We start from the raw sequence: 12358 nt of genomic DNA on the forward strand, positions 1-12358 counted from the left end.
CACCTGCCATACACACACCCCAACACACACCACAAATACATATGTGAAAGCTTTAATCTGTAGTAGAATGAGATTTGAGTTACCATAGGAGGTAACTAGATTTGGATGAGGTAATAGAAGTAGAGTCCCATTTTAGCTTTAGTGCCCTTAGAAGGGAATGAAGAGTCCTGCGTTCCTCCACCCCCCAAAATGTGAAGAAAGTAGGAAACTGGCTCCCTCCACAACCAGACCACGGTGCCTCCCTGATCTCAGGCTTCCAGCCTTCAGAATCATAATATATAATCTTTCCTGTTTAAGTCATTTGGTCCTTGGTATTCTGTTATAATAGCCTGATTCGACTAAAACATGTGTGATTGGGATTGAAGGAACGTATGGGAAGGTGTAAGGTCTTCGTGGCCACATGATTTTTTCCTTTGGCCAAATCACCCAAAACACAGTAAGTAGGTGGTACTCTCTGGAGTAGGCTAAAGGAAAATTCAGTTCAAGTGATTGTCTTTATAATATAATCTATTCTTGTATAACACTCTCTGTGAATACAACAATCATTCTTTCATTCATTATTTCGGGTCATTTCTTACAAAGATTTATTATATTCCTGGGATTCCACTAGGCCTAAATGAGTTTTGGAAGTGAAAGTTACATGGATCCAATATTTATTGAAATGAAACCCACCACATAGGTTTAACAGAAGCTTATAAGTAACAGAAATTCTCGAGTTTGTGTCACAGAACAGCAGATAAGGGAACAACTTGTTTAAAACCATCTTCTTGTAAGCTGCCTTCACCTGTTCAGCTGGCCTTCATTGTTCTGAAAAATTGCATACCCTAAGAACTTCCCATAGCTTCAGTTCAGTTCCGTTGCTCAGTCATTTCAGACTCTTTGCAATCCCATGGACTGCAGCATACCAGGCTTCCCTGTCCATCACCAACTCCCAGAACTTTCTCAAACTCATGTCCATTGAGTCGGTGATGCCATCCAACCATCTCATCCTCTGTCATCCCCTGCTCCTCCCACCTTCAATCTTTCCCAGGATCAGGGTCTTGCCCAATGAGTCAGTTCTTTACATCAGGTAGCCAAAGTAATGGAGTTTCAGCTTCAGCATCAGTCCTTCAAATGAATATTCAGGACTGATTTCCTTCAGGATGAACTGGTCGGATCTCCTTGCTGTCCAAGTGACTCTCAAGAATCTTCTCCAACACTACAGTTCAAAAGTATCAATCCTTCGGTGCTCAGCTTTCTTTATAGTCTAACTCTCACACCCTTACGTGACTACTGGAAAAACCATAGCTTTGACTAGACAGACCTTTGTTGGCAAAGTAATGTCTCTGCTGAACGCTCAACCCCGGGATCCCCGCCGGCTTGCCTACCCGCCATGGCCGACAAGGAAGCAGCCTTTAATGACGCAGTAGAGGAACGTGTGATCAACGAAGAATACAAAATATGGAAAAAGAACACCCCTTTTCTTTACGATTTGGTGATGACCCATGCTCTGGAGTGACCTAGCCTAACTGCACAGTGGCTTCCAGATGTAACCAGACCAGAAGGGAAAGATTTCAGTACTCATCGACTTGTCCTGGGGACACACACATCAGATGAGCAAAACCACCTTGTGATAGCCAGCGTGCAGCTCCCTAACGATGACGCTCAGTTTGATGCTTCACACTACGACAGTGAAAAAGGAGAATTTGGAGGTTTTGGCTCGGTTAGTGGAAAAATTGAAATAGAAATCAAGATCAACCATGAAGGAGAGGTAAACAGGGCACGCTATATGCCCCAGAACCCTTGCATCATTGCAACAAAGACTCCATCCAGTGATGTTCTTGTTTTTGACTATACAAAACATCCTTCTAAACCAGACCCTTCTGGGGAGTGCAACCCAGACTTGTGTCTCCGTGGACATCAGCAGGAAGGCTATGGGCTTTCTTGGAACCCAAATCTCAGTGGGCACTTACTGAGTGCTTCAGATGACCACACCATCTGCCTGTGGGACATAAGTGCTGTTCCAAAGGAAGGGAAAGTTGTGGATGCGAAGACCATCTTCACAGGGCACACGGCAGTAGTGGAGGATGTCTCCTGGCATCTGCTCCATGAGTCCCTCTTTGGGTCGGTTGCTGATGATCAGAAACTCATGATCTGGGATACTCGTTCAAACAATACTTCCAAACCAAGCCACTCAGTTGATGCTCACACTGCTGAAGTGAACTGCCTTTCTTTCAATCCTTATAGTGAGTTCATTCTTGCCACAGGATCAGCTGACAAGACTGTTGCCCTGTGGGATCTGAGAAATCTGAAACTTAAGTTGCATTCCTTTGAATCACATAAGGATGAAATATTCCAGGTTCAGTGGTCGCCTCACAGTGAGACTATTTTGGCTTCCAGTGGTACTGATCGTAGACTGAATGTCTGAGATTTAAGTAAAATTGGAGAGGAACAATCCCCAGAAGATGCAGAAGATGGGCCACCAGAGTTGTTGTTTGTTCATGGTGGTCACACTTCCAAGATATCTGATTTCTCCTGGAATCCCAACGAACCTTGGGTGATTTGTTCTGTATCAGAAGACAATATCATGCAAGTGTGGCAAATGGCTGAGAACATTTATAATGATGAAGACCCTGAAGGAAGCGTGGATCCAGAAGGACAAGGATCTTAGATCATGTCTGCACTTGTGATTTTTAAACTCCCCTTTTCTTCCTCTCAACTCTGAGATTGATTTAACACAGGTTTTGAGACACAGACTTTGTTTGGTTATCCCTCTATAATAAGTTCTATCAACAATGTTATTAGTCCAAACAGAAGGTGTTTTCTAAATATTAACTGGGGGCTTCTTGATTCAGCAAAGCCACAGACTTATATTTAAATTTTCTTTAGGAATTTTCTAGTAACAGAGGTCTAAAAGTAGCCACAAAAAGGGGAATATTGTGTGTGGTTATTTTTCTTCTTATGCTATATCCCCAAGTTTTTCAGACTCATTTAAGTAAAGGCTAGAGTGAGTAAGAAATAGAGCTAAGTGAGGTAGGTGTCTGAGCCATGAAGTATAAATACTACAAGATGTTGTTTTTATTCAGGAAATAGGGGAGATTCAAGTCATACAAATTCCTACACGCTGAACTTTCCAGGATGCACATTTCCTTACATAGACCGGTCTCCTCTCAGTTTCTTCAGTTAAGTCAAAACAATGTGTTCCTCCTTCCCCATATATTTTTGCTTGTTAGTGTATTTCTTGAGCTGTTTTCATATTATTTCTTTCCTTTCTGTGAAATGGTTTTTTAAAAAAACTTGGGACCACCAAGTTGTAAAGATGTATGTTTTTACCTGACAGTTATACCACAGGTAGACTGTCCAGTTAAGTTGAGAAGAGTGAACCAATAGCTTGTATTTGTTTTTAAAATTAAATTAATCCTGGATAAGAGTTGCTTTTTTTTTTTTTTAAGGAGTTAGTCCTTGACCACTAGTTTGATACCATCTCTATTTTGGGTGACCTGTTTCACCAGCAGGCCTGTTACTCTCCTTGACTAACTGTGTTAAGTGCTTATAATGGAATAAATTGCTTTTCTACATAAAGAAAAAAAAAAAGTAATGTCTCTGCTTTTTAATATGCTGTCTAGGTGGGCTATAACTTTTCTTCCAAGGAGCAACTGTCTTTTAATTTCATGACTGCAGTCACCATCTGCAGTGATTTTGGAGCCCCCCAAAATTAAGTCTCTCACTGTTTCCCCATCCTTTTGCCATGAAGTGATGGGACCTGATGCCATGATCTTAGTTTTCTGAATATTGAGTTTTAAGCCAACTTTTTCACTATAAAAATCTTGCCTGCCAATACAGGAGACGTAAGAGACGAGGGTTCGATTCCTGGGTCACAAAGATCTCTTGGTGGAGGGCATGGTAACCTACTCCAGGATCCTTGACTGGAGAACCCCATGGACAGAGGAGCCTGGTGGGCTACATCCATAGGGTCGAAAAGAGTCAGACATGACTGAAGTGACAGCACAGCACAGAGAAACCCTGACCCTGAAGCCATACTGTTACTGCTACTGCTAAGTCACTTCAGTCGTGTCCGCCTCTGTGCGACCCCATAGACAGCAGCCCCCCAGGCTCCCCCATCCCTGGGATTCTCTAGGCAAGAATACTGGAGTAGGTTGCCGTTTCCTTCTCCAATGCATGAAAGTGAAAAGTCAAAGTGAAGTCGCTCAGTTGTGTCCGACTCTCAGTGACCTCTTGGATGGCAGCCTACCAGGATCCTCCGTCTGTGGGATTTTCCAGGCAAGGGTACTGGAGTAGGGTGCCATTGCCTTCTCCACCCTGAAGCCATAACCAACTGTAAATAATTGTCAAGTTCGTCGCCAGAGGGCAGGCTTGTCCCAGCCAGTAGGCTAAACTGTAGAAAGTGGGTCGTGGAGTGCACCCAGGGTTTTCTTTTAAGATGCTGGCTTCCACAGTCAAAGCATCGCATCTTGGCAGAGGAATTGGCTAGCACGTGGGTCTCTGCCTCAGATTCTGGTTGTCGCCGTGGCCTTGGTTGTTGCAAAGGCCTATGGTCTTCCAGTGTCAAACAATAGCCCTGATGTTTATGGAGGGTTTATTCTGCATCAAGCTCTGGGCCCAGTGGTTTTATCTGAGTTAGAGATCATATGGTACCCATTCAGTACAGGAGAGATAGATTCAGAGAAGGGTAGTGACTTCCTCCAAGGCACACAGCCTGCAAATGGTGGAAATGGAAGTTCTGCTTGTCAGTGCTCTGTCCCAGTGCCCAACAGTGTGGTGCCCCTTCTGAGCTTTCTAATAAAATACTGGAGTCATAGGCTTCTGTCTTATTCGAGGAAACATGGAAGAGCATGAGGTTCAGATGTTTTCCTTGCTGTTTTCTCTGAAGAAACTGTTATTCCAGAAACCGCCCAGATAAAATAAAAATGGAGTAGTTCCATCTTCTACAGTAGTTCCCAATGTCTGGTCCCCCAACCAGCAGCATCAGTATCGCTTGAGAACTTGTTCTAAAAGTGATTTCTTTCCCCTCTGCAGACCTGTTGATCCAGAAACTCAGAGGGCGGGACCAACAATGGCATTTTAGGAAGGAGCTCCTCCAACCTCCACCACACCCGCCAGAGATGTTGAGGCTTCTTTTTTTGAGAGTCCAGGTAAAGCAAGGATGTAGGAAAAAGATCTTCTCTGGCTCAATTCCGCCCTTCTTTACACTCCGTCAGAGAAGGTCAGGAAATCCTTCACCAAACAGACCACTGCTATAGGTGGGTGAGCCTAACTGTTAATCTGATAGCACTGTTTTAGTCTGACTCTTGAATGCTCAGTAATCCAGCTCAAGTACTTCTGGTCACTGCAGTGTTAACAGCCATTTTTCAGAGTGTGTGTGTGTGTGTGTGTGTGTGTGTGTGTGTGTAAGGTCATGGAACGCTGATCACATGTGGGCAGCCATAGACTCTGGAATACACTCAGTCCCACCTCCATCCCCAACCATTTTCCCTCCACTTTCTCAAATGCCTGGAAAGGACTAGCTACATGAATTGTGGTCTAAGGAATGAAACATGTACTGAGCCCAGAGAACTCCTGCCTGGTGTCCAGGCTGCAGATGAAAAAATGCCCACCCCTAGAATGACCACATCCTCATCCCTGGACTATGTGAATAAAACTGTTTATATTCAAGAGGAACTTGGCAGTTGTGATGAAGGATTTTGAGATGTGGGGATGACGCTGATTATCCAGTGGGCCTGATGTGTTCACAGGGTCCTTAGTGAGGGAGGGAGACAGGAATGAAGATGCTACGCCACAGTCTCTGGATGTGGAGGAAGAGGCCAGGAGTCAAAGAATGCAGGTGCCCCCTGGAAGCTGGAAAAGGCAAGGAAATAACTCACCCCTAAAGCCCCCGGAGTCTCCTGTGGACTTTTCATTTTTAGAGCTGTAGTTAAAGCTCTGTTTTTTTTCCAGTAGTCATGTATGGATGTGAGAATTGGGCCATAAAGAAAGCTGAGCACCGAAGAATGGATGCTTTTGAAGTGTGGTGTTGGAGTGGACTCTTGAGAGTCCCTTGGATAGTAAGGAGATCAAACCAGTCAATCCTAAAGGAAATCAGTCCTGATTATTCACTGGAAGGACTGATGCTGAAGCTGAAACTCCATTACTTTGGCCACCTGATGCAAAGAACCGACTCTTTGATGCTGGGAAAGATTGAAGGCAGGAGGAGAAGGGGACAACAGAGGATGAGATGGTTGGATGACATCACCGACTCAATGGACATGAGTTTGAGAAAGCTCTGGGAGTTGGTGATGGACAGGGAAGCCTGGTATGCTGCAGTCCATGCGGTTGCAAAGAGCTGGACATGACTGAGCACCTGAACTGAACTAAACTGAAGGGACTAAATCTGTGTTGCTCTAAGACACTGAGTTCACGGTATTTGTTTCAGCAGCAATAAGAACTTTCTGGGCCTTTACCTAACCTGCAAGGCTCCTTCCCAACTTGGAGCCTCACACAAGCCATCCTGCAGCCTGAGCCACCATTGCTGCCCTTTCTACCTGTCCCTGCACCTGGTTGGTCCCTCTCAGCATTCTAGTCTCAGCCTAAATGTCTCCTCTGCAGGGAAGCCCTCCCTGACCAGGTCATGTCCTCATGGCCCCCAGGACTGCTGTCATGCACCCCTTTACTTCAACACACCTCAGGGAGCTCTCTTAGGACCCCACTGGCCCACTGATTCCCCACCTCTGTGAGCCTACCCCCCTGACATCACCCTTTCACATCAGTATTTGTGTAACATCCCTTTCCTGCTGGATTGATGGCTCTGAGGCCAGAGGCTGGCTTGACCATGGTCCAGGGGAGGTTTGTGGGATGAATGGAAGGTGCAGGAGGCGTTAGGAGGCCACCTGGCTCCAGCTCAGCTGTCCCTTGCGTCTTCACCACAACCTTCCTCTATTCCCTATTCTCCCATCAGTCATTCATTCAACAAAATTTACTCCTGGAGAGTAAGTAGCAAGTTGTGAGAATTCGGTATCATGTTACTTCTCTGGGCCTCAGTTTTCCCTTGTGTGAAATGAGGGAACTTAAGGGTCCTTCCATTTCTCCTGACATACAAGTGTCTCTTCTGCACACATGTGATACCTTGTGGCAAAGGATTTATTTGTGGGATGAAAAAGAAAGGAACCTATAGGTTTAGAGGAAGGACTGGAACTATAAAACACAGACCATGATTTCAAAGGCCCCTCAGGTGAGCTTGATTTAAAACTCTGGGTGTATCTGCAGCTGTCTGCTGTCTGGCAGGTGGTCTCTAGGTGGGTCTCCAGGTGGCCCCACCTGTGCTGTGATGGGGTGACAGATCTCAGAAGTGTGGGACAGGCTGCAGGCGAGGGGGAGGCACTGGAATCGCATGCTCCCTCCGGGACATGGCACCTGCTGGTGGTCTGGGGTAGGAGGAAGTGTAAATGCTCTCTCTGAGGGTGGCCTCTGGTGGTGGGAGCCATTTCTGCTTCAGCTGTTCGTAGAGTCCGTAGTTTGTAGGGGGACCTGCAAGACAAACCAGAATCCAGGTGAATGAGGCTTAGAGGAGGAGGCCAGCGTCCTCGGGATGGGAGAATGAATGGTTGGACTCTGGAGGTTCCCCAGGCCGCTGGACCAGGCACCTGGATTGTCAGTGTGCCAGAGAGGAGAGAGTAGTAGTAGGTGCGTTCTCAGTTGTGTCCAACTCTTTGCAACCCCATGGACTGTAGCCCACCAGGCTCCTCTGTTCATGGAATTTCCCAGGCAAGAATACTATAGGGGGTTGCCATTTCCTTCTCCCAGGGATCGTCCCAACCCAAGGATCGAACTCAGGTCAGAAGTTTACAAGAAAGTGCTGGTCCTGCCAACCCCTGAAATTCTCAGTGTGTGGCTTGCCTCCTGTTACTCAGGAGGGACCAGACATTGCTGGAGACCTTGGACAATTCAGCTCAATGACTTGATTGAGCATGACCCCATCACCTCCTGGGTACTCACTGACCCGGCCCAGTTGGGAAGAGCATGCGCTTGGGAGAGTGATCTGCAGGAGAAACTCTTACAGAGAAATGCACTGTAACAAGCAGCTCGCCCTCTACCCTATATCCCTTCATATCCAAGGGTAGAACTGCAGAAAGATAAGAGTGAAGTGTGGTGGGAGCTTGCAATGGATGTCAGATCAAGTCACTCTCCCAGCAAATCTGAGCAAAGTCTTGTTTCTGCAGGAAGGACACAATCCACACTCTGGTGAGCCCCTACCTGGACCTCCTCTACCCCTGATGTGAAGCTTTTTCACTTGCTATGCCGTCCCTCCCCGGAAACACTCTTCCTCCTAGTTCCTGCATAGCTCCCTCCTTCTCAACTCAGATCTCCTCCACAAAGACCATCCCATGTCATCCCCCCCAAATGAGAATCAACATACCTGCCTCACTTTCTCCCCGTTACCCGCTGGTTTTCTTTTCTATGTACCACATATCCTAGTCCAATATGATAGTGTTTACTAGATCTTAGGTTGTCTTATTCATTGATAATATCTTCTCTTTTTTCTAAATTAATTAATTTATTTTAATTGGAGGCTAATTACAATGTTGTAGTGGTTTTTGCCATACATTCACAAGAATCAGCCACGTGTACATGTGTCCCCCTCGATAAAATCTTCTATGTCTCTTCACTGGGGTACAAATTCCCTGAGGGCAGGAATTCCTCCCTACTTGTCACTGCTGTGTCCCCGGGTGCTTCAATAGGACAGGCACCTGGGGAATACTCAGTCGGTGTTGATGAAGTAGATGATGGATCTGAGTGTGCAGCGATGCTGCTCTCTATCACCTGTGCTCCAGGTAAACATGCTGCTGCAGGTGAGGGCTTCATCACACAGCAACATCATCTAGCATCACAGGGAGAGGGTGGGTGACCTGGGGGGTAAATAGGACTCTTCCCTTCCCTTCTCATTCTAATGCTCTGCTGGAGTCAGGGTCACCTGCTTGGGTCCTCCCACTAAGATGGGCACACCTCAGCCCTATGTGCTTATGAACCCCTTAGAGCCCAGTAAAGGGGATGATCCCGAAAGATAAAAATACCGAGTAGAGGGAAGTCGGCTTTCTCTGGGAGCCACAGCAGCTTATGTCTGTTCCACGTGCGGAGCTCCGGCAAGCCTGGGTGATAGTTATGCCGGTTGTAATGGTCGTCGTAGGTGCTGATCAGATAGCGCTGTGAGGGCTCCTGGTGGTGGGTGATCAGGTATTTGTATGGGAGCCCCTGGAAAGACAGACACAGTGCATGTGTTACCAGTCGGAGCAAGGCATCCACCTGGCTGTGGCTGGAGGCAGAAGCTGCCCAGTATGCAGTCTGTGGTGTTGATGGAGAGGGTCCCCACTATGGAGATGTGTCCGCCTGAGCCCTGGGGAGCACCAGTGGGAGACACACTTGTCTGCCCCACCACGACACAGCTCACCTTCAAAGACACACCCCAGTTTGGCAGCAGTCAGGTCTCTGTATGAGGGGCCCCCAGCGAAGTCAACTCACCCTGAAAATGACTAAGGGGACACATTGAAATAAAAATCAAGACACCCAGCTGAACAGGAAGAGCCTGTGCTATCTCATTGCATGCCCCTGTGATCTGAAATTACCCCCTTTGACTTGTCTTGAGTCTCATCCATCCAAGTGTCTATTTCCAAGGCAAGTGAAGGATGCTATACGGTGAGCCTGACATCTGTACCTTCTATTTCCATCAGTTACTATGGGAAGAGTCAGAGAATGCTCCATAAATTGCCTTCTCCTGCAAAGGATTTAAGTCTCCCTCAGCTGGAAACTCAGCGAGTGATTTCTTTGGTGGAGAGAAATTACAGGGAGAAGAAAGCCGTGTTCTCCTGACACTGGGACATTTGCCTAAATCACTGCTTTTCCTAAGAAAATCCTCTTAATCCTAAAAGGGAATCCTAGAGGCCTGGTCTGATTTACAGGGGAGGATAATGTGGATTCCCAGGCTCCTCCTCTTGTCTGGAACAGACGGGGAGGTCCACGTCTGCTATGGCCTAAATACACTGGCTGCACCCAGTATTTCAAATGGTGGCTCCATAAACCAGTCAGATCACAATGCCAGAGGATGTCAAGGGGGATGGGCACAGACATTAAGCCGGAGTTCCTAAGATCCACATCATCAGATCTGGATGTCTGGAGTATATTTCTGAGGTCAGGGAAAGCAAGTTCCCATCACCCAGGGGTTCCCATCAACCAAGGGAAGTTCTGAAGAGGCAACACAGCGCGGGAAGAAGAGAAGCCAGGAGGGATTTTCTTACTGTTTCTCTTGGTTTGGGGCACAGTCCTGCCTTCTTGATCATGTAGACAAGATTTTTGTTTCAGTCAGAAAAAGTTGGCTTAAAAATCAACGTTCAGAAAATGAAGATTATGGCATCCAGTCCCATCACTTCAAGGCAAATAGAAGAAAGAAAAGTGGAAGCAGTGACAGATTTTATTTTCTTGGGCTCCAAAATCACTGTGGATAATGACAGCAGCCATGAAATTTAAAGATACTTGCTCACTGGAAGGAAAGCTATGACAAACCTAGACAGAGTATTAGAAAGCAGAGACATCACTTTGCTGACAAAGGTCCATATAGTCAAAGCTGTGGTTTTTCCAGTAGTCATGTATGGATGTGAAACTTGAACCATACAGAAGGCTGAGTGCTGAAGAATTGATGCTTTCGAATTGTGCTGGAGAAGACTCTTGAGAGCAAGGATATCAAACCAGTCAATCCTTAAGGAAATCAACCCAGAACACACATTGGAAGGACTGACGCTGAAGCTGAAGCTCCAATTCTTTGGCCACCTGATGCGAAGAGCCCACTCATTGGAAAAGACCCTGATTCTGGGAAAGACTGAAGGCAAAAGGAGAAGAGGGTGGCAGAGGCTGAGATGGTTAGATAGCATCACTGACTCAATGGACGTGAATCTAAGCAAACTCCTGGAGACAGTGAAGGAGAGGGAAGCCTGGCATGCTGTAGTCTATGGGGTCACAAAGAGCTGGACACATTTTAGCAACTGAGCAACAATAACGACTGTAAGCTGACATAGAGAGGACTGCCTTTGTTTTTTTTTTGTTTGCTTGTTTCTTATTGCTGTAGGTCATTGCTGTGCATAGGCTTTCTCTGCCTGCAGCGAGAAAGGACTACTCTTTGTTGCAGTGCACAGGCTTCTCTTTGCAGTGGCTTCCCTTGTTGCAGAACATGGGCTCTAGAGCACATTGGCTTCAATAGTGACAGCATGAGGGCTCAGGAGTTGCGACACACAGGCTTAAGAGCCCCATGGCATGTGGAACTTCTCTAATTCCAAGGATCTAATCTGTGTTCCCTGCATTGGCAGGCGGATTCTTATCCATTGTACCACCACGGAAGTCTGAGACAACTGCCTTTGAAAGAAGAGATTATCACTTACAATTCCTAAGAGAAGGGGCATGTCACATCTCACAGGGCCACATGGGAAGCACCAGGATGAGTCAGGAGACGGAAGGAGTGAAGAGAGCATGGTCCAGAGTCTTTGTTCTGGTTTCTGTGAAATGAAAATATCTCCTGCCATATTGATTAACAGGAGATATCACAGCCATCAATAATTCCTGCCTTCCAAATGTAAATGAGGGCTCTCAAAATGCTCTCAAAACTGATCCAGCAGATATTGCCACTACCACTACCTCCCCTCCCCACAACGGTGATTCCTGAGGAGTTCAGGGGAATGCAAGAAACAAGGGAAACAAGAAAACAGGATTGGCCCCAGATAGCTGAGGTGCATATGAAAGGAATGGATTCAGTGAGCCAAGGGGTTTACACCTTCCCATACACAGAATGCTAAATTCCTTAACTTGATACTTGATCTCTGTTGTTCAGACTGCCTGCTCCCTTTGTTGCAAATTTGAATATAGCCTTACTTGCTTCCTGCTTGCTTGGAGCATTTTTCCTAGAGCTACTGAGATGCTGTCTCCCGGGCTCAGAGTCCTAAACATTTCCACCAAATAAAATAACTCTTTACATTCAGGTTGTGACTATATTTTTAAGTCGGCACTTCCAACAGAGTATGGGCAAGGCAGGGTGGGCAAGTTTGAGAGGTGCAGGATTGCAAAGTTCCAATAATTCCAGGGTATCTCTGGTTGTCAGTGCTTGGCTCTGGAGTGGGAGATATTGGCCTAGCATGTGAGCCTTAGATAAAGGAGGTGGTTGGAGGGATGGGCTGTGAATTGGTTAGTTTGCATCTGAAAAGCAGATGGCAGGCAAGTTCTGTATTATCCCTAGGAATTAGCCCTGGGAGGGAGAGCCTCGCCTGGATTAGCAAGGTCCCTAAAATATCAAAGTATCATTAAATACAGAAAATTTTAAAACATGATTAATACATCTGCCAAGGGTATA

General features: G+C 46.3%; 2 protein-coding genes across 3 annotated transcripts in view; one reads left to right on the top strand and one right to left on the bottom strand.

Moving 5' to 3' along the window:
• The first annotated feature begins 1365 nt into the window (after window positions 1-1365).
• On the top strand, window positions 1366-3409 carry LOC790218 (histone-binding protein RBBP4-like). Its single transcript, XM_059875789.1, is given in 1 exon segment — window positions 1366-3409. A coding segment is annotated over 1 exon segment (1278 nt). The 5' UTR covers window positions 1366-1372; the 3' UTR covers window positions 2651-3409.
• Window positions 3034-12358, bottom strand: part of CFAP107 (cilia and flagella associated protein 107) — a 36049-nt gene continuing 26724 nt past the window's right edge. The window contains exons 2-3 of one of the 2 annotated variants that reach the window (XM_010813357.4): window positions 9045-9222; window positions 3034-7500 (exon numbers count right to left, since the gene is read on the bottom strand). In XM_010813357.4, the coding sequence (XP_010811659.1) occupies window positions 7316-7500; window positions 9045-9222 (363 nt within the window). In that variant the 3' untranslated portion in view covers window positions 3034-7315. The remainder of the gene's footprint in view (window positions 7501-9044; window positions 9223-12358) is intronic. The other variant, NM_001038207.2, reaches the window with a different exon arrangement.

Source organism: Bos taurus, chromosome 16 (assembly GCF_002263795.3).
Source record: "Bos taurus isolate L1 Dominette 01449 registration number 42190680 breed Hereford chromosome 16, ARS-UCD2.0, whole genome shotgun sequence".
Lineage (NCBI taxonomy): Eukaryota > Metazoa > Chordata > Mammalia > Artiodactyla > Bovidae > Bos > Bos taurus.